Source organism: Terrapene carolina, unplaced genomic scaffold, assembly GCF_002925995.2.
Source record: "Terrapene carolina triunguis isolate 2854851 unplaced genomic scaffold, T_m_triunguis-2.0 Scaffold103, whole genome shotgun sequence".
NCBI lineage: Eukaryota > Metazoa > Chordata > Testudines > Emydidae > Terrapene > Terrapene triunguis.
This window is the reverse complement of record NW_020664454.1, coordinates 5,303,901-5,327,151: the sequence shown is the minus strand read 5'-3', so window position 1 is coordinate 5,327,151 and position 23,251 is coordinate 5,303,901. Positions and strand designations below refer to the sequence as shown.

Here is a 23,251-nt window from a genome sequence, read left to right as displayed (position 1 = left end):
TAAAAATCACAAAGTGCAAATTGAGAATTTTGCACAGCTGTAATTTATTTTGTAAAAAAATTGCTCACCATAATAGCCATATGAAATGCATACTATTTACATAAGAACCACAGTGGAAGAAAATAGTTCTACAAGAGAATATATCAGTATTATACAAACACAAAAGATTTAGTCTAAAATAGTAGTCAATTTACTTTTCCTTTATTTTCATATGCCAGATTTCATCAATATCAAATTACAAACTTGGTATTAAACACTAGCCATACAGCTTTAAATTTTGCATAATCCTAAATAAATCAAAAGATTATGGAAATATACTGGGCCATATTCTGCCCTCAGATGTGTGCCTGTGTGAAGAAGATAAGCAATGTAAATGATATTGTGCAGCGTGTATGCTTCTAAAACATATTCCACATCAGTTCTGCCATCATCTTTGCATTATTCCCTTTGAGATTTTTCTGTCAGAAAAAGCTGTGACAGCATAGCCCTTAGAAAGGATGTCTTCAGATTTTAGGGGGATGCATTTGTGCCCTGTCATCCCATCCACATATTACCATCTTTATTCAATGATAGTTTCTGAGAATAATAAGGAAAAGTTAAAGCAACCCAATACGACGTTTGTAAATCACTCGATGTACATTGATATTGGCAAAATGTCAGTCATAGAGTTTAAGTCCAGAAGGGACCACTAGATCATCTAGTCTGACCTTTTGTATATCACAGGCCACCAACACTACCCACCACCTGCAAACTAAACCCAATAACGGAAATGGGATCAAAGTAAATAAAACCCACAGAAGACTAGGCTATTAAGTGCCACAGGCAGAGAACAGGAGGGACCAAGATACACAAGTGCTCAAGGCCCCTGCAATGGCAGGGATATGATTAAATGAGATATACCCAGATAATTCTGGCAAGTAACCCGCACTTACACACTGCAGAGGAATCTGAAAGTGTGTTAAGAAATGAACGAAAGGATTTGCAAGACTGACTGCTATATGAAAATGGCTGAGAGGAATATTTGTTTTCAGAAGTTATTGTGTGTGCTGTGGATATGTACTATGGTGATTTTCTTTTTGCCAAAACACATCTTTTTTCTATTTTGTAGCACATTGTCTATATGTGTATCTTAGTACATGGGAATGGGTATTGCACGTTGGGGCAATATGACTTAAAAATGTCCTGCTAGTTCTTTTACATTTGAAATGTAGGTCTTGTCTGCCCTCAAAAATCTCTGTGGGTCTCTATATTAGTCTTTTTTCCTTAGAATTTCCCAGTGCTAATATCACTGGTGCTAGCAATAGTGGGGATTAGTGTAGATTGAATATTTTAAATATTATGTCATCTAACCCTGCTCAAAACTAGCACCAGGGATAAAACAGTGGTTAAACTGTTGTTTACATTAACATTCCCACTTTGCTATTACCTGTGGAGCCACATTGTTGGTAGCAACAGTGGGAATTTTAGAGAAAAAAGGCCAGAGACAAGGTGTGAAATCCTGACCTCAAAGTCAATGAGACTTTTGCCACTGACTTCAAGAGGGCCCGAATTTAATCCAAAACCTGTGTTAACTTGTGCACTGGTGGCATCACAAGAGTCAAGTGATTTTTACTCAGGTCTCATCTGCACTAGAAAATTACGTTGATTTAACTACGTCAGTCAAGGGTGTGAAAAATCCTCACAAAGTCTGTTTAGGCAGTGCTATATTGAAAAATTCTTCTGTCAGCCTAGCTACTGCCTCTCGCTGATGGGAGAACCCCTCCTGTGACCATAGGTAGTGTCTACACTGAAGTGCTACAGCGGTGCAGCTGTGCTGCTGTAGTATTTTAAGTGTAGACAAGCCCTCAGACTGCTTAAAACTCTATTTTTTGTTTGCATTTGAAACACCTATTTAAATAACTAACTAGTATTTTGAGTAAAGGATGTCTTTTTTTTAAAAAAAAAAAACACTCTTGCCCCTTTAATGAAGGAGTTAGATCTCACAATACACATGTTCTGAAATCTCCAGCACATCTTCCTCCAAACCCGTGAAGACCAGATTTTTCATTCCTAATATTTCAAAGGTAAACAGGCTGAAAAGAAAACATATAAAACCACAACTGTTCAGGTCCTCTTTATATATGATTAGAGTTAGATGGTAAATTCCTTGGTGAAGGAACCCCAAGTACTATGGGATCCCAAGTGGTTGGCCTCTAGGCACTACCACGATATAAATTATAAGGAAAGAGGCACAAGTTCAATTTTAAAAAAAAATCCTTGGCAGTCCAGCTTTAGTATCAACCTGCAAATTTTAAAAATGACTTGTGGGTGTCCAGGTGCTCAATGTGTGCATAAACTACTCTGTTTTCTGAGTGCAATGGGAGCACCTCATCACCATCTTTGGGTGCCATATTCTGACTATGTGCACAAACCTGAGCTTTTGATCTGGCAGTAACTGTCTTCCAGTTCTGTATTTGTACTGCACTGAGCACAAAGGGGTTCTGATCGATGATCAGGGCTCGCCTCTTAGTCATATATAACCCACCCCAAACAGGCACACACTACATTAAAATCATGCCAAAAAAACCCCAACCAAACAAAAAAAAACCCAAAACAGTGGGGCAAAATCGCACCCCCCATTTTGGGGAGCAAGTTGAATCTGCTCTGCAAATGTGACCGCAACGCATCACAGAAAGCATCCTCTTCCATTCGCTCCTCAGGGGGCGACCATGGCCAGCAGGAGCCCGCGAGAGAGCAGCCAGGCCTGGCCCTGGGAAACCTGTCAGCAGCGGGGCGGAGTGAGAGGAGGAGTTACCAGGCCCGTGTGACAAAGCCCAGTGCGCACAACGCTGGTGACCAGGAAGCAGAACAGCGCCTGGCTGCGGCTGGGGGACGGGCGCGGGCTGCACCTGAACCCAGCTGTCCAAACACAGCCCTGCCCCCCTTGTCAGCGGCCCTTATGGGGGTGGGGAAGTGAGGCCTCCTCCTCCCGCCCGCTGCTCCTCACGGGCCTCCCGGCCCCGGGAGGGGGAGGAGGCAGCACCAGGAGCCTGAGTGTGCGGGGCGAGGGAGAGACAGCGGGTCCCTGGTGCAGCCGGGTTGGCGCTAAGCCTCTTACGGGGAGAGACTGGCATGAGCCTCCCCAGCCGGGCTGCTGTTGCTGCGGGCGGCCTGGCGCTGCGAGGAGACCAAGGCGGGAGCGGACCCTGAGGAGGAGAAGCCCTCTCCCCGCCGGGAACGATGGGGAACTGCCTGAAGTCCCCCACCTCGGATGACATCTCCCTGCTGCACGAGTCTCAGTCGGACAGAGCCAGCTACGGGGATGGGACCGAACCGGATCAGGAGCCGCCGCCGCCATATCAGGTACTGGCGAGAGGGGAGTGAGGCAGACCCAGAAGGGGAGAGGGAGGTAAAGGAGCCAGACGTGCCCAGAGAGGGGTAAACACAGCCGTACACAGAGAAAGGGGGAGGTGGGACACAGGAAAGGGAAGGAGAACTGGAGCAAGGCAGAGGAGGAGAGAGGAAATAGAGATGGGGAGAGAGAAGGCGAAAGAGGAGGGAGGGGAGAGAAGAAAAACAATAGGAAGGAGAGAGAAAGACACTAACCGCTCTTTCCTATGTTAATTCATGGGATTTGGGTGGATGTAGCTTTCCATGTGGGCTTTTGTTTTTTTGTAAACAGCTCCAGTGAGCCTTTCACTTTTAAGTAACAGGTTTTGGGGGGGCTCTTCCTTCCTCTCCCCCGCGCTACCGTGATTACAAAACAAACAGGGAAAGTGCTTTTTCTGTAAAGGCTTTGGTTGGTGAAACTAATGTGTGCCAGGTCTTAAGTTTGGCAACTGGCTAACTCATTTTATGTACACCCTTGGGTGAGACTTCTTTGTTTCTTTCAGTCTCATCTATTTTTGCCTTCCAACAATTTGGAAAGGAGATCAGAGGTTTTCTCTTAAGATAGACCGTTGCTCAATGTGTTGTTGACGAAGATTTTAATTGATTTATAAAGCGTAAGTATAAGTGTGCGGTAGAAACTATGCATACAAGAACAAAGCAATACACACACCAACCCCAAACTAGAAAAGAAATTTGTTTTGTAACCCTGTCTTTAATTTTTAGACAGATCTGGATTAATTATTTTAGGTGTTAGTCTTCTAATTTTTGGCTAAATGAGAGGAGCCCCTAGTTTCTCAGCCTGGGCAGCTTCCTTTGTTATCTTCATGCGGTGACATCACTGTCTGGCGTTGCTCTTTTCTCATTGCCCTCTTAAACCAGAGACCACACAAACAAAAAACAGTCTTTGTCCGGGTTTATTTACTCTACCCTGTGCTTTCTTGATTTTTACCAGTAATTGATCCTTAATGGATAACTTTTTTTTTTTTTTTAAGGCAATAGATCTTATTTCCCTCAAGGAATATCAGACATAGGAAGTGTGTTTTTTTTCCATTGCTTCTCACATCCTTACAAATATTCATGAATTTGCATGAAAGATTAAAAAGATAGAAAATACATAGCATTTTTCTTCTGCATGAAAACTAATGTTGATATCAAAACAACATGGTCATGAATAGTAAGTCTGTAACCTTGACCTCCATTCAAGTGGTGACCAGAGAGATAGACAGAGACAGGCACACACTGAACTTGTGGTTGCACTTGCCCATTCTGTGTGATTACCACTTCCCTATATAGCAAGCTATCCTAAAGGAGTTGGTTATGTCAGACAATAGTAAAAGTGAAAAAATAATCGAAGGAAAAAGTTATAACTATTATCTTCGCTTTTCTTGGGGATGATCAAAGAAAAAAAATCTTTTGAAAGTTCAAACCTGAAATAATAGGATATCTTCCTAAGAAGTCTACCCAAGTGATTGAGACAGTAACCTTGAAGGGAGACTTGATAGCTCTTTAGTTAGTTAGGAGTCATTCAGAATTGGCATATAATTAACAAAATTGCAGGAAGCATTTAACTGGGTAGATCTGTCATCTGCAAATGCTCTATATGTTAAAAAATGATATCTATGAGGAATTTTTTTTGAACTGTTCAAGAGAAGGCCTGTGTAGCTGTCAGTGATGATGCAGTGAAACAGCAGTGGTATTACAGAATATTGAGTATAGTTGGTTACATTTTGGATGTGCAGAAAAGTGTCTAACCATTTTAGAATGAACTTCCTCATATGAGGAACTTTTCCTAAAGTCTCAATTAGAGCTACTTAACTCCAGTGAACTGAAACTCATCACTGTCAGATCAAGTTATAAGCCTACATTATCTTTTCTAACTAAGAATGCAATAATATTTTTTTAAACCAAGACATAATATAACAAAGTTTGGCAGTCCATGCTATACATTGCAAATGCCAGAGGCATTGTTTTGTGTGTTTTTTTTAAACAGACTGACAGCATTATCATAAAGACTTCTTCATAATGGGCAAGAGCCTCTTGTGCAAGTTCTGCAGGCCTGTTGATTTCAGTAGCAGATAAGCATGTGTGTAAAAACTGAGACCCTTTCTCAGTTTTCTGGGAGGTTTTTTCTTGTTTTGTTTTTTTGTTAAATGAATGTGCATTTGGGAAGTGGAAGTGGGTAGGCTGATTTAGTTTACTGTCTGTTCTTTTTGTCAATTATTCTAAAGCTCTGCTACTATTGAGGTACCGCAGCAGATTTATTTCAAAGTTCACTTACTTTAATAAAGTTATGGAGCTCCAGATGTATGCACAGAGTATATCTGAAGCTCTGCTATTTTGAACTTCTTGGTTGCAATGACATCCGTGATATTTTATAAAATACTTTATATTTCCTAAGTAAATCAGTGCCAGAAAAGCTACTTTAATGTAATATCATGGTTCAGTTTCTTGATTTGTGTGTTTAAAATTTCAAAGTTACAAGTCTCACAACTGTAATTCAGCCTCAATGACTTAAGATATAAATTTAACACTAGATACAATACGTCACATATGAATAAATTAAAATTGAGGAAACCATAATTGACTTCTGTGCTAGATAGTTAAACCAAAGTAGCTGCTTGATACAGTAGTACATAAAGAATTCCATATTGTTAGTTTCATCCTTATTGTGAAAATAGTAATTATCAAACTATAAAATTATTTAAACAGTTTCAAATTGTGTGTGGAAATGTGTAAGATTGATTAGGGGAGTGCCTAACCATTTTGAAAACTCCTGTTTTTGGAAACTAATGACATCTACTCTGGACAGTGCTAGGTGTTTATTACGATAAACATTGTTACTGGACTTTAAGCCTAAAAATAGGCAGACATATGCCTAAAAACAGCTACTATTTAGAAGACAGTCCTTCTCTTCTTGGGCTCACTTTACAAAAAAAAAAACACTCAAAAAATCCCCCAAGAACAAAACCTAGATTTCTCTTCTGCCAGAGTTCAATCAACTTGTTTCCCTCCTCATTACCTGTATTTCTGTAGGTAGACACTGGCTTATGTGTCTCATAATTGACCCCTTAACCGTTTAGAGAGAGAAGGGGGTGATGTAATATCCTTCATTGGACCAACTTCTGTTGGTGAAGGAGACAAGCTTTCTTGAGCTCTGTGTAGCTTGAAAGCTTGTCTTCTTCACTAACAGAAGTTGGTCCAATAAAATATATTATCTCACCCACCTTGTGTCTGATATCCTGGGACCAACTCAGCTACACCACCACCTTTAATTGTTTGGCATTTAAAATATTTAGTGTTTTCAGATACTATGGTGATAGGCAGACATATAAGACTCTAGTTGGGGCAAGTCTTCCATAACTTTTTTTTTTTTTAAACTGTTCATGCAGAATACCCTCCCAATATTCCTTTAACTGGGGATGACAGATTATTACTGAATGCAGTGATGTGTAGGATTTAGAAGATGCAGTTTTTAGCTCTAGGAATTATAAGTCAAGACCGAAATACAGACACACAGGATAACAGGGATCAGAAGCTTCACTTGGTGTTCATGCACGTATCTCTATATATAATGTGATGTGCATTTGAGTTGCAGCTGAAAGGTTTCACAGAAGAATTATGGTTATTTTTAGGAGGGACTTGAATGACCAGGAAGGGTAGCCCAAGATGGAGAGCAGTTCAGGTTTTAGGGGCAGCATGGAAGAAGGCACAAAGACAAGACTGAAAAAAGGGTAAAAAGGAAACAGTTACTGATAACTCTTTTCATAGGCTATATATTTTTGTCACATACCAAAAGCCAGCATTTTGAAGTATCCACTAATTTTGGATGCCTCCATTTTAGGGTGACCAATTTAGGTCCTGATTTTTCTAAGGCACTGAACACATGTAACTCCATTTGAAGTAAAAAAGAGCTGTCTGTATTTAAGAAAAAAAAGTAGTTTTTTTTTTTTAAGTTCTCAGAATTGAGGTTTTTAAAAAAAAATCTCCTTTCCTTTTCTGCATAGGTCATCTCATCATTTGTTAGTACAACACTTCTGCTATATTTCAGACAAGTTCACTGCTTTTCCCACTTGTCACTCTTAGCAGTTCTAATCCAAAGATTATTTTGTGAAACAGAAGGCTCATAAAACAGCTTATATACATAAAACAGCTCATAAAACATAAAAGGCTTCAAAAAACAAAAAACCCCCTCAACAATAACAAACCTCCCCCTCCCCGCCACACACATCATCACTCCATCACCATCCTGTTCCTGAATAATTGCACACAACAATTTATCATTTTATTAATTTTTGGAGACCCATACAGTAGCATCACAGTCTGAATGAGAAACTTGAGGACAAAAGATATGGGAAAAAATACACTTGTAGGGAAAAGAGGTATATCTAACTTCTAAAAAAGGATTTTCATAAAGTTCAATATTAAAGCACAGAACGTTTGTCTCAGTATATATTATACTTAATACAGTAACTGAAATGCATGAAAAACTCATACAAGTTCTTGGTATTCATATTGATCTCTAGAAAGCATATTTGAAATGTTGGTATGGAAGAATTATTTACAAAACGCTTTCACGTTGAATAATGTAGTTCCAGATCTATCCACAGATTCCTGTAATACTATATACTGGCCTACAGAATCATACATTATGGGATCCAGAGTTTAGTTTATTGTTTTGGCTTTTTTTTAAATTTTTTTTTTAACCTGATGTCCCTTAGATTAGATCTTCAGCACAAGATAAAGGTAGGGAGAGGGCACAAATGTGGTTTAAAGCTAATTTTATGCTCCTATAATCTTGGAGCAGCTGGAGGGTTGAACTGTTTCCCAGCAAAATTTAGGACAGACGCCATTCTTCTCTAAATTCTGATTGCTGCAACAGCCCCTTAAGGTCTGTTGCACCAGCTGGGGATCACCTGCGTTCAATGTGCTCTCCATGCCCCCTCCTTCTCTAACATGCATCCTCCCATCCTCAATGCTGGGGATGGCAGGTTGGGTCTGTGCAAGTCAAATCCCCAGCTGCCCTATTAGGATAGCCATAGGAGCAGCACCAGGGTGCCAGGGCTGAGGCTCTGGCCCCTTGATTTTAAGCAGTTTGCAAGTGTCCTGGAAAATTAATCTGAATAATCAAAAGACTGTTTATTGGAATAGTCCACTACTTTCCTGTTTGAAACTTTCAGCCTTGGATGCATTTATTGGCTTTACTTTGTTTAACAAAACAGACAAGCTTTTGTTGTGTCTCAGCAGTGCAACTTATATGTTGTGACTCACCCAACTATTACTTTGTATTGGTGTTCTTCCACTGTCTCCAAAAGGAGCAGTAATTAACACTATTAAATAGGGCAAGCCAAATTAATCTCTGGTATGAGTGCAACTCCCACAGAGGTATCTGAGCCAAATTCTTTGAAGCCTCAGAATGATGGTGTGAGTTACATGGAGGCCCAAGATATTAATAAAACAAGTGTAAATGATAAAGTAGTATAACTTGTTCCAATTTGGCAATGAGTAGGTGTGTAAACCTAATGTAACTTACACATGCTGCAGGGGCATAAGAGGATAGTTGAGCAGAAGAGCAACTAATAGGAAGAAGTACCCACCGTTATCTTATTGGTAAACCAAACCAGCTAATAGTTTTTATGTTTATATAAAAAATTAAATATGCAGGCCTGTTCTTCATTCTCTTATCTTAGTATTCCAATCTCTCATCCCTTCTCCCTCCTCGCCCTCCCCAAAAACCCATACAGAAGGAACACCAAGCACAGTTGCCTCTGTGGTACTGAACTGTTCAAAATTCTGGTTAATTTCACTCAGCTCTTGTGGATGCCATTGGAGTAGTTCTGCACTGGAGAAGAGATTGTGTTAAGGGAGCTTCTGAAGATGTAAGACTCCTATGCCAAATTTTAACCCTTGGTTAAGCAAGCCTCATATTTGTAGTCTGAGGTATAATGAGGCTCAGTCTCCTCTGTCAAAATGTGGATGATATAAAGGCTCTGTCTTGGTGTGTGTCTAGGTAATTAAGACAAATGGAGCTCAGTTCTAATGGGAGGAGAAAGGAACGGAGTGGATAAGGAAGCTTAGAACTTGTGGAGAGTGGGAAATGGTAGAACAAACTAATGTTGTTCTTGCAAGGAAGTGAACAACAGAATGTGATGACGTGAGCTATCTTGTATAGCTTGTTTTACAGATTGAACATATCCTGTGACAACATTCTGTAACAATGACTGTCTGTTATGCCCAGGACCAAATTATAAAGCCAGTTCTGAAAAATTGTGCTCATGACAGAAAGAGTGCAATATTTTCAGAAGCAATTTAGACAGTTATATTTGCAAGTCCGTAGAATGATTCTTGTATGTTTTTTGTTATAATGGTGTCAGTATGATAAATTGTTCAGGTGTGCAAAACTTGGCATTTTGTGATTTCAGCTCGTAGTAGGGGAGCCCCAGTGCTGGTGCACCATTGGCCCAAAGTGAATTCAGCTCAGCAGCCTGTAACTAGACTCCTAATGGAATCAAAGTTAGCTCTGACATTCAACAGTGGAGAGAAGGAGGTAGTGCAATTGGCATTCCAGGCCCTCAAAAGGGGCCCATACCATCAGGTACACATACCTGTCCCGAGCACGAAGCACACTGGACTATCTTTTTTAATATCTGTATTTGGAGTTGCTGGGAGAATAGCTTCTTTAAAAAATATATCCACACCAGATTATTTGGCTAGTAAACAATTTACCTTGACATTTCTTCTATCTTGCAGGTCGTATCTCGTGGACTCCCAAAGTGGTTTTTTGGAGGGTTGTGTTGCAGTTGATCAATGCTAAATAGAATGGGTTTGGGGGTTTTTTAAGTACAGTTTTCTTTCTGGCTAATGCTAAACAAAAAACCGTGCAAGTGTGTCTGTCTTGTCTACATTTACAGCGCTGCAGCAGTGCAGCTGTAGCGCGTGTGGTGAACACACTCTATGCCGACGGGAGAGAGCTCTTCCGTCAGCATAAAAAACCCACCCCTGTGAGCAGCAGAAGCTCTGTATGTGAGAGAAGCTCTCCCGCCGACAGAGTGCTGTGCACACCAGCACTTTTGTTGGTGTAACTTATGTCAGTCAGTGGTGTGGAATATTCACGCCTGGGAGCAACATAAGTTTTACCGATAGAGGTGGTAGTGTAGACATAGCTCTGGTGCAGACTAGTTAGATTTTTAGCTTGAAAGAGTGGCTATTTGCTGTCTTGTTAACTTTTTCTAGATGGGGATGGGGGAGAGCCATATTAGGTATCCAGAAGATAAAGGACACCAGATAGGATCATAAGGTAGGTAATCTTCTGGCATCAAATAGTGGTGGAAGTATTCTTTATAACATACTTTTAATGAATATACTTTGTTATTGGCTGAATCTTGTTATTGACTCTCTTCCAGATTAAAAAAATTAGTGGTTTTTTTTTTTTTAACCCCAATTTCATTTGGTACAAGTATTAAATTAAGACCTGAGTTAGGAGGAACCACCACCAAAGTACGGTATGTCCATTGATATTTGAGTTCTGTGTGTGTTGTGTCCTTTCTGTTGTGAAAACTAGAGAGAGTTTCTAGAGTTGTTGGTGATGGGCCTGCTAGCAGTAAATACTGATTCACAGACATTCCTGCCAGAATGTTCTGTAACAGCTATTCTGAAATAAATAGAATATGCTTACAGTCTTGTGTGAAGGAGAGCTTTTGCCCCTTTTGAACATAATACTTTAAAAATGTCTGAGCTGGATGGAGACTCTACACATGAAGTAAAACCCATCTATCTCTGTCTCAATCATTTTCTCTTTCTCCCTTTCCCGTTTTGATAAAAGTCAGAGGTGATGGTTAATGGACACTTTTGATAGTCAGACTGGTTGTAGATGTCTTTCTGACCTTTACCTGAGAAGATTTTAGTTGTGGTAAGTGAAAATGTAGCTAGTGCTTCTTAGAACCTTCTTTGGGGTTGGCACTGTGGCCTGCTAAACCCATAGTTGTGAGTTCAATCCTTGAGGGGGCCATTTGGGGATTTAGTTGGGGATTGGTCCTGCTTTGAGCAGGGGGTTGGACTAGATGACCTCTTGAGGTCCCTTCCAACTCTGATATTCTATGAAACTGTGCTCCAAGAAGTTTAGATAGGAAGAATTTACCTTGCATAAGGAAGCAGATTATGTGAGGTAACTTGCTATTCTGTGTAGTTTATCAAATGCTCTGTTGCAGCTGAGGCAACTATGCATTAATCTGACCAGGACTCGCCATACTAACTCTAGTTTTTCTAAAAGTTTGAGTGAAAAGGGAATAATCTTACCACAGAACTACTGTGCGTACCTCTCTTATTGGTGAGAAAAATAAATAAAATCTAAGAATGCAATGGTTGTGTTTCCTCAGCTTCCCGCCCCTTCCCCCCCCATCCCTCTTCTGTGGAAGGAGGGACTATTTCTCCTCCATTCTGAATCATAAGCAGTAAAATGATGAGAGAGATCTTTTTTCTCTCAAATATTTTAAAATCAAAGCTTAAGGGTAGGCAAAACATTGGGGGTTCAATTTAAACTGGAAATCTAAATAAATAAGCATTAGAGGAGATAAATCCTCTGAATGCAAACACTTTAAGACGAGAAGATTCAATAGAATAACTTCAAAGTTTTGCAGATTCAGAAAGATAAGTCTTTGTATGTACATCTGCCAGTGCAAAATAAGAATGGAACAATGGTCCCTCTAACCAATAAGACAATAATTCATGCTAAGGTCCCAATAATGGGATCATGTAGAGGTCGGTGGGAATCTTATGTGAAAACAGAATCAGTATTGAGGAAGAACAAAGTCTTCAGCTATGTCCCAGGAGACAGTTTAACTACTTTTTAAGGGAAGTTTTGGTGTATACTCCAATTTGAAGTATGATCAGTTTCTAGAGACCAAAACTCTTTACTATTTTTGTGGTCATCTTTTTTTATATTTGATGCATCCTAAATGCATTTTTAGATATGCTTAAATGATCCTTCTGTGTGATTGCATGGAACACTGTGTCCAGAGAAGACATTACTGTTTGAAGCATTGAAACGTCAACAGGAAAAATAAGAAACTTCTAGCTTCCACCAAGTTTTATAGAGGGAAGTTGTTTTTAAAACTTTTTATAAAGCAGTGGGAGAAGAGAACAAATTCCTCCTTTTTGCAAAGTATTTCATACCGATCCAAATTTTTTTTCTAAAGCTAGCCTTTCCTTTTGCATCTGTGCAAAAATCATAGAAAAGATTACAGAGACAATAAACATACAGTTCTTGCCAAAGCACCTTACAGGAGAAAGCTAGGGGAAGAATTGGTTAAGTAAGATTCTGACATTTCAGTGGCTAATTTATATGAGATCAGTCCACTTAAAACTACCAGGTAGGAAGCAAGCTGCTAATATAATCTGACCTTCAGTGTTTGTTACGTTTTAAGACCAGTGGAGAAATCCTGGCTCCATTTAAATCAATGGGAGTTTTGCCATTGAATCTAGTGGGGCCAGGATTTCCTTCCCAGCTGTTTATTGTTTGCAGTAGCTCTGTGTTTATAACTTACTTTGCTCAACCATTTTATGATTTCAGAGTGGAAAAAAGTCGGTCTTCAAAAACATGGTAATATGCCCAAAACAAGCTTATTTTGACAAGCATAAATATTACATAGGCAAAACATTAGAAGAACGCTGTTGTGAAGTCAAGCATTCAGAAGTTAGGAAATACCAAAGTTAAGGTTACCTGTGCAACCTTGTGTGTATGTATGCATGCATTCTGATACGGTTTTCAGTTATCACAATATTTTTTCCACAAGACCCCTGACTCATTCAATGCATAGGAAGGACAATGCTTAGCAAGTGAGTAAGAGTTGTATGATGAATGAGGCTGGGTACAGGAATTAGAAACTGTTTATAGTGAATGGGGCTGCAAATAGAAAAAGGATGGTTTTGTTAACTAATGAACCCACAAGCCAATAGAAACACTTGGTATTTAGTGATTTCCTTTAATTACTTGCTTTATTATTAGATTGCTGTATCCCCTTGTTCAAATACCAGAAGAAAACCAAAAACCCCCACAACCCAACCTATCATACCTGTATCCAAGTTACAAATTTGTGTTTATGCAGAATTAAATGGACTTTCTAAAATATACCTTGCATCCCCCTGAAGCGCGGGGCCTCCCAAAGCGCAAGGCCTGGGGCGGTTGCCCCGATCCATCCAATGGACTGGATGGCTCTGGGTCCAGGGCGGCCTAGGAGATTAGCAGGGGGGCCTGGCGCCGGCAGCAGCGAGCAACCCGGCCCCGGCCCACCCGGGCTCCGCCCCCTCCCCACCGCATTCCACCCCTTTCCTCAATTCCCCCCCCAAAATTATACAGACCTGATGCCCATGCCTTCCCATACCCTTGTTTGTGGTCATCTTTTGTGTGTCATGTCTGAATTAGATTGAAGAGGGTAAGTAGCTGCGCATCCCCTTCTTCCAGTTAGTTGGGGAAATACCATCCTATGGCTCTGTATAATTTGTGTCCTCTGGCAAACCACTTAACTTCTCTGCGCCTCAGTTTTTCCATATGTAAAATGAGAATGCTAATGCTTATCTACATTATGTGGTTGAAGCACAAAGCATCTTTAATTCAATCTATAATAAAAATTGAAAATTAGATCCAAAAAGGGATCCTTTCATTATGAGATTAATTCAAGCAAATTGTCTTACATTTTGAAGGCTTTGCAAAAACAAAAGAAACAGAGATATATCTGTTATCACGTAACAATTAGCCTGTTGAAAATTACATAAGTAAAGAAGGGGTCACTTTGTAAAGAAATCATAGTGAGCTGTGTTGGTTTATATAATATGACTTTCTCTCATTTCTCTGCAGTCAACATCCCAATAAGGAGTGGGATACTTAAATTTCAGCTATTTCAGCTCAAAAAAGATCTAACTCACGGAAGGGAGAAAATATTCTCCAATTCAAGGCAAATAACATTTCATCCTCCTGAGTCATGTTCAGTTTCCTCCTTGTGGTCCAAATTCTTTAGTTTTATTCAGTAGGTGGCTATCTCATTTCAGCTCCCAGAACAAGCAAGACTACATGTTACAAATGGCCTAGATTTAGAGCTTCATGGGAAAGTACAGTTTACCCTTCACACAATCTCTCATTAAGTCCCTCTTTATTGTGCTAAACTTGTTCATCTAGTCTAGTGTGAGTTGATAAGCTGTGCATTAGAAAGAAATCTAGTTATTTGCTTGGTTTTTACTTTTTCCTCCTTGCCTGTTATATGTTTGTGTGTTTGTTTGGGGTTGTCTGGCCACAATGAAAATACAGTTGCAGTTCTTGAAATCTTAATGTCATAAAAGTTCCACTTCTGTTGTCTTTCCAGCTCTGTATCTTCTTTTTATATATAGGGCACTATGGCTTTAATGAAAACATTACTTTTCAGTGAAAGTGATATGGACCCAATGCATTCATACTTATAGGAATCTTGGCTATTGACTGTAACAGTGAGTCAACTGTACCTGGTACCGCTAAGATCTTCTCTCTCCCCTCCTCTTGAGGCAGGTCACAGAAAACTTATGTAAAAAATCACGTCTCGCTGTTAATTCCTCTAAAAGCTCTGTAAATGGTCCTACAATATTTTTACTGAAAGCCAAAGACAGGAGAGAGCATCTCACTTAGAAGTGGTGGTAGAAGATGGTACCAAGAAGGTTGTGAGTGTTGCTAAGTTGGACTGATGTTTCTCTTCATAGTAAATCAAAGAATTTTGGAAACTAGAGTTGGAGGAAGGAAGGGGAAAGACTATTCATCCCCCTGCCAATGCAGGAATCATTCTTTCTGATATATTCTTGAGGAGCTTGTCTAGTTCACTTTTGAATTATTCAGGAGATGGGGGTTTCTACAGCTTTCTTAGGGAGATTGTCCACATCTTCTAAGAAATTGTCCCAGACTAGTCACCCTAAATGGTCCCTGCCTTATCTACACTAGGGACTTACTCCAGTTAAAGCCTTCAGTGGCTAGTAATCATTGTAGCTGCGCTAGTGCAAACTCCAACAGTGAGTAGGGTTGTCAGGGTTCCCTCCCCACTCTAAACTCTAGGGTACAGATGTGGGGACCCGCATGAAAGACCCCCTAAGCTTATTTCTACCAGTTAGGTTAAAAACTCCAAGGCACAAATCCTTCCTTGTACCTTGGATTAGGTAATGCTGCCACCACCAAGTGATTTAAACAAACATTTAGGGAGGGCCACTTGGAGCCCTACCTTCCCCAAATATCCCCCCAAGCCCCTACACCCCTTTTCCTGGGCAGGCTTGAGAATAATCCTCCAAGCCCCTACACCCCCTTTCCTGGGGAGGCTTGAGAATATATCCTCACCAATTGGTACAGGTGAACGCAGACCCAAACCCTGGGATCTTAAAACAATGAAAAATCAATCAGGTTCTTAAAAGAAGAATTTTAATTAAAGAAAAGGTGAAAGAATCACCTCTGTAAAATTGGGATGGTAAGTACTTTACAGAATAACAAAAGACTCAAGAATATAGAGGATCTCCTCTCTAGGCAAAACCTTAAAGTTACAAATCCAGGGATAAACCTCCCTCTAGACAAGGAAAATAACAAGCCAAAATAAAAGTAAGCTAACGCATTTCCTTATTATTACTTACTAATTCTAATTGAGTTGGATTGCTTGCCTTCTTGATCTGTCTCCGGCAAGCACACAGAACAGACAGACAAAAGAACAGACAAAACAAAGCCTTTTCCCCCTCCCCAGTTTTGAAAGTATCTTGTCCCCTTATTGGTCCTTTTGGTCAGGTGCCAGCTAGGTTACCTGAGCTTCTTAACCCTTTACAGGTAAAAGGATTTTGTGCCTCTGGCCAGGAGGGATTTTATAGTACTGTATACAGAAAGTATACAGGTTACCCTTCCCTTTATATTTATGACAAGGGTACCCCACTGTAAGCTGCAGTTTGTATTGGTGCAGCTTACCTTAGTTTCAAACCGGGGTAAGCTCCACCAGTACAAACAGTGGCTGTGTCTGACCATATAAGGGGTGAAATTCTGACCCCACTGAAGTCGATGGCAAAAGCAAATGTTCAGTATAGACAAGGCCTCAGTTTCATCCCTTTTTTTCCCCCTCCTACCCATGATCCTTCTGTAAAAGAGTAACATGATAGGATGTAAAACTATCCACATCAGGTATCACCAGAGCAGCCTGGATCTTTACTAAATCACCTAACAGTTCATAAGTATTTTTTTCTGTTTGTAGATTTAGGAAGAGACTGCAGAGGCTTTCACAGCTTGTTCATGTTGTGCAGCAGAATGTGATATCCCATGGGCCATTGAGGATTACAGTAACATCATTCATTTGCATTGTGGGGTGCTGCTGTGCCTCTTTCGCTCACACAAGACTGCCAGTTATAACTCTATGGATTGTTTCCAAAGTCTGAATATGTTTGGCAGGCTTTCTCAATACCATTAAGAGTTTGATTACCTTTGTTCATGTGTGTGGGGACTGCCTGTGTTTTTGGCAGAAATGTTGAATGTAAACCTTTTTGTTCTCTGAAATGTTTTGCTTTTGCTGGAACTTCTGCTATTATATCATATTTTTTAAATTGTAAAGCATTCACTTTCAGTTAAACTGCACTGTGTTATACTTAGTGGTTCTTTGCTGTAGTTTAGTATTTTTCAGTAGAGTCCACCAGTTTCCTCTCTTGAAGTCTATGTTGTTTAATGTGAGTTGCAGGATTGAATCCTGCCTCTAAATACAAAGTCCAGGGACTCCTTTCAAGAAGAAAATCTTGCTTCCATTTTAAGTGTTTTGTATGTACAACAATAACTAGTTTACTGTGCAGCAGCACCACATTTCTTATATAGTTTTTAGTCCCATCTTATTAACTAATATTTTATTTCTTTATCCTTTGTTAATTCATAATTAGTGAGACTGAATATTGGCTGGCAGCAAATACCCCTGTGTCTGTGGCCCCTTCAGATCTCATAAGCTAAGTATGGTCAGGCCTCATCAGTACTTGGATTGGAGACCTACAAATAAAACCCAGATGCTGCAGGAAATTGTGCTATGGTGCCATGATGCTTTCTCTCTAGTCGGTATTAAACTAAAAAAGTGCCTGGTGTTGGGGCTGGGGCACCGCACAGCAAGAAGTGTTGTCTTCTGATTGAGACATAAAATTGAGGTCATGATTACTCAATGTCACTGAAATTCCTTTGGTTCTTTTCACAAGATGTACAGGTCAAATTCCAACTTGAGTCCAGTAATTATATGCTGCCCAACTAAAATTCCCCTGTACTTTAAATTAGAGCAGTTATTCTTCATGTCTCTCCTCCTTTTAAAAAAATTAAATGGCAGCTGCAGAATGACAACTGTATTCCAGCACAGATGTGGTTGCATTTCAGTGTAAGATGGTAATATAAATATCTTCACACTTTAGCAGAATGTAAGTTGCTTCATTGGATGCTACAGGTCAGATGCAGCCCCTTTGTGCTGCTGGAGCAGTGTAGAGAGGTTTGTAAAGCTGAGGATTTTCTTAATGTGATAGAATCCCTAGCTGGCATAGAGACAGCACAGCAAGCTTTATAATGATCCTCTCACACCCCCTCCCACCCTACTTTGGGGACACTTTTGGCTGTACTGTGTTCTAACAGTCCCCACCAGCATATTGGTTACCCCCTAGGGGTTGTTACAAGTCTGTATAAATTAGGCAACCCTAAAGTTAATTTTAGATTGGGGGCTGAACAGACTCCCTTGGGAACAGGAAGAGCACAGAGGTGGTGCACTCTTGCACATATCCCCTCCCCACATTGGGTCTTGTGGGGAGTGTAGCTTGACTGGATCCGAAGATGATGGCATATATATATATTAAATATATACAAATGCAAATATCATACTTCTTATATTAACTTACACCAGCCAATTAGACTATTTTTGCAGCATTTCTAGGACAGTGATAAGGTAGATTTTTGTAGAAATAGTTTAAGACTTGTGCTGAAACACTTTATTTTCTTTAGATTAATCATAATTATATTTATTACATGTGTTTTTGTTTTACAGAATTTAGGAGGGCTTTTTGGTAAAATTATATGTTAACTGCATGAATCAGAAGTTTCAAATGATGAAATAAACTAGGAATTGGGGGTTAAAGCAGAGGCAACTTTATAATACACGTGAACTCATAAGACAAACATTCTGGATCATAAAGTTTTGTCCTAGCTATTCTTACACAGCTACGTGATCTACTTGTAAAGACTTTCTTTTTCTCAGTGGTAGTCAGAACCTGGGAATCCATAAAGTTCTAAAGTTTTTAGTACAGTAAGGCCTTGTTTAAATGGAAGGGGTTTGGAGAAGGCACTGTGGTATTATCAGGTATAATTATTTCCCCCCTTTCTGTACCTCAGCTTACCTTTCTGCTGTGGTACAGACCAGAGCTTAGTCTTTTCAGAGCTTTGATATATTTGTTTGATAGTGTTAAAATCATTAATATAAGGAGAGTAACAGAAAATCTCAAAAGGAAAATATTTATCTATAATAAATATGAATCCATGACAGTTTACCCATAGCTGTTGAAATAATTGTGAATATTGTCAGTACTAACTCTTTTGAAGACAGCATTTTCAGGGAGGAGTTTCTCCAAGTTTTAGTACTGGTTACTATCACAACTTCAAATGTAAAATATAATTATACATGCACACATACATACCCTCTCCTAATGCTCATCTCAAGCAGGACTTACCTTTCTCAGTCTCTGTGGAATGACACCCAAACCCTTTGTAGGGTATACTATTTCCTAAAAATCTGGGAAACAAGTGATAGTCTCACAGTCTCTGTCAAACTCTCTTTGAATCTGCTGTTTCCACAACCTGCAGCAATTGCAGTCATTATCTTCTCCCAATGGGTGAGGGAGCCTGAACACACAGGCAAAATCCTTGGAACACAATCCTTACAGCAGACCATGTCATGTTGCGCTGTTCCACCACTGAGTTTTCTAGTCAGGCTCCAACTCCTTTTATTTGTAAACTCCTCCCTTCCCCTTGAATTCCCATTGGTTCCTCTCTGAATGAATGTGAGTGTGTTCTCCAATACTGCTTGCCCACAATGGAAATCACTCAAATAAGATTCAAACTGCTGATGAGCACACTTGGTACCTTCTACACCTATTTTTGGATTATTTTGGTTCATCTAGAAGAGTCACTTTTGCTGGGATTTGACAAGTCTGTAGGCACAGAGCCCCAAAATCAAAACGGTTTCTTCTCTTATTTGCACCACTAATGCTGCAGTACAGGCATGTTGGTTACATAAACAAACATGTTGCTTTGGTTTAACTAAAATCTGTTTTTAAATCAATTTAGTTAAACTGGTCTATGTGGACTCATGCCTGTGGAAGTGCCCACAGAGAGATTTGGAATGATTTAACTACATTGATTTTAAAAACAGATTTTAGTTAAACCAGGGCAACCTTTTTGTGTAGACAAGGTCTGAGTTAAAAATGATGAACGCTCCTTTTAGGTACTTCCCTGACACCATGGCTCTCAATATCACTTCTGGTAATAGCTCCTCTTTAGGAAGGTACCTAAAGTCATGTGTAACTTTAAGCATATGAGTAACTATTTCTCAGACACGAGAAGTAGGCCAAGAATTTAAAAAGCATATTTTGATAATTATGCATGTGCTTAAGATCCTTCCTGAATAAAGGCAAATGAGCATATTAGACCATGTTTAATATCTGTTATTTTTTGTTTTGTAGAGACTAGAATCTTTATTTCTTAAGATTGAAAGTGGGGTGGTTTTTTGTTTTCTCCAATAAAGTTTATTTCTGTTCTCTGCTAAATCAAAAATAACCCTTGTGAGGAGACACAAATATGAATTATTAAAATTGTATTTATTTTGTTAAGCTTTGTGCTAAAGTGATGGTAATTTATCCTGCCAAGCTTGGAATGTGTAGCTATTTTAGATGACAATACTTATATTTTTATAGATTTTGATGCTAAGCACCAAATTTGGAACTTGTGAAATGCTTACCAGAAGTGCCAGGGCAGTAAGAAACAAAGTAGCTACCCCATTTGGTATATATATTTTGTTGTTTTTTTACATTTACTGCGTGGGAAAAAAGGCGTAGCTACAGACTTGCCAAGTTGATGTCAATTTGGGTTAAAACCAGAACCCTTTGAATAAAATCCAACCCAGAAAAGGGGATCTGTGTTCAAATGAGAGCCCGTAGTGAATTCTCTATTTTTGTTGTTCCTCCCCTGGCTTAGGTTCAGATTAAATTGGGCAGCAGCTGTACAGGACTACGTTGAAAAGGGATTTTCAGCTGGAAACCCTTAGTGAAAGAATCATTGACTGGGTGCTGCACAGTAAACTGAGCTTCATAAAAATCTAGGGAAGACTAGAGGCACTCTGAAGTTACTGAATGACTGAATGAAGATAAATATTTCCATTGTAAAGAGTTCATATCCAAGCAAGGAGGTTTTCTTTCCCCATCACTATTTTAGGGCTTCATTTAAATAACACGCTTACCATATTCCATGTAATGATGTGGAAACCCTGAAAAATGGGAACCGAGGATAAGCTGGACAATGCTAAAGTTCTTATTGTCTATATAGGTATAAATTGTCAATCCACTTTGTGTAATTTACTTAGCAACTCCAGTTGTTAAGTAGCTGTATCTTGTACTGCTAAATGGGTTTACTTGTGGTTGTTTTGGCATGTAGAATGAGTTGCATGCAGGGTGAGTCTTATCTTGACCCCAAAGTTAGTTCCATGATCTCATTTTTTCACGTGAAAATATTGAGGCTGATTATGCTCTCATTTAAAACAGTATAAATTGGAAGTAATGAAAGTGTGTGGAGTTACATTGGTGTAAACCAGTATAAATTAGATCAGAATCAGGCCCTGTGTTTATAATGTTGAGTGTTAAAAGAAATACCACAGACTTAGAATATTTTGATTAGAGAGACATAAATGTTTAAACAGCTTCCGTGGTGGATGACTTGTCAAATAGTCTTGTTCAGTGAGGTTGAATGTACCTAGTTTGACCTGATAGTGCATCATTTGAATGTATGCTTGATAGAAATCTGTAGCCTGAAGACATACATTCTGGTAGCAGACCCTGGACAGTCTCTATAGACATAAAAGCTTTTTAACAAATGGAAGAAAATACCTTCTGGAAGCATTCTACTTGTGCTGTATGACTTGTCCCCAGGGAGTCTACCTCTGTGTGTTGTACCTGTCCTTACCTTAGTACAAGCCTATCTCCTGTGTTAGAAGTGGTTTGACAGTTGAATGAAATCATTCTTGGATTTATGCCCTTGCAAGCTAAATGCAGAGTCACTGTTTGTGAGGATCTGATGAAGTGGGTTTTAGCCCACGAAAGTTTATGCCCAAATAAAATTGTTAGTTTCTAAGGTGGCACAAGGATTCCTCGTTGTTTTTGCTGATACAGACTAACACGGCTACCCCTCTGAAACTTGTTTGTGAGGACAAGCCTTATGTGAATGAAATTACAAATACTGCTCATGTGTACATTGTGTGGCTGGTGAGTCTTGCCCACATGCTCAAGGTTTAGCTGATCGCCATATTTGGGGTCGGGAAGGAATTTTCCTCCAGGGCAGATTGGCAGAGGCCCTGGGGGATTTCACCTTCCTCTGCAGCGTGGGGCATGGGTCACTTGCTGGAGGATTCTCTGCACCTTGAAGTCTTTAAAACATGATTTGAAGACTTCAATGGCTCAGACATCGGTTAGGGGTTTGTTGCGGGAATGGGTGGGTGAGATTCTGTGGCCTGCGTTGTGTAGGAGGTCAGACTAAAGGATCATAATGGTCCTTTCTGACCTTAAAGTCTATCACTCTATGACTCATTCTCAGCATGTTCAACAGTAATAATCAAGACATGGAGCGTCTCATAGGAATTAATAAAGACCAGCTGGGATGAACTGATGGCCTGAGTCTATACCTCTGGCTGTTTACTCCAGCTAGTCACTAATCTGCAAAAAATGCCTTGTGTCAAGGTAATTAGTGCTATTATCAAATGACACTAAATAAAAAGCTTAATAGCATTTTTTCTTAAATTCTGTCTCTTGTGTATTCTGTGAAAAGTGATTGTGTGTGTGCGTGTGCATATGAGAGAGAGAGAGCAGAATGCATCTGCACAATCTGGCACTCCAGTTTGGCTATAGAAAGAAAACATACTGCAATGTCTGCCCTTCCCTAGCAGGCAGTGTTTCTGTGGTGCTGTTGATGCTGGGATATTCCATGCTCCAATATACATTCCCATACAAAAAACAATTTCCAGTTAAGGTTGGTAGACTCCATAGCCCTTCAAAACAAACTGTAAAAAGCAAGGAACTAGCAGTTACATCATTCAACACCTCATCTATGCTCCATTCATCACTTGGTTATGAACAGGATCAATTGGCTGGGTAGACCCTAGCAAGGCTGCTGCACAGCCAGCAGGCCACATGCAGCTGCAGCTGGCAAGAGGAGCTACAACTGCGTTTGGCAGAGCAAATGTGTTCGGGCTGCCTATGGTGAGATGGGACAAAGAGAAATGCCTGTGGGTTGAGGAGGCGCTGCAAACTTTGCACAGTAGTGCAGGCTTTCTCACAGTCCGATTGCAAGGCGGTGATAATACTTCAAACTTTTGATTAAAGAATCTGTTCTGACAAGTCCACTTTACTGCCACATAAGATTAAAGTGTTAAATAGACCCCCAAAAACCTTCTTAAAAATAAAATTAAAGATAGCAGACCCTATATCAGATCATAAAGCTGCTGCTGCTTACACAAGTAATTCCTTAGCTGCACTTCCTGGGCCCAATTTTCAGACCTGGACTTTTGACTTTTGTGAATCCAGTTTGTGTGTGGAAATTGGGTGTTAACATTTTTCAGGTAGGCTGATAGAAAAATTGGCC

At 39.8% G+C, this 23,251-nt stretch overlaps 1 protein-coding gene across 1 annotated transcript in view; it reads left to right on the top strand.

Annotated features, from left to right (window-relative positions):
- The first annotated feature begins 2,895 nt into the window (after positions 1 to 2,895).
- Positions 2,896 to 23,251, top strand: part of LOC112112196 (RING finger protein 11) — a 41,150-nt gene continuing 20,794 nt past the window's right edge. Inside the window, exon 1 of the mRNA XM_024208007.3 lies at positions 2,896 to 3,342. Within this exon, the coding sequence (XP_024063775.1) occupies positions 3,220 to 3,342 (123 nt within the window). The 5' untranslated portion in view covers positions 2,896 to 3,219. The remainder of the gene's footprint in view (positions 3,343 to 23,251) is intronic.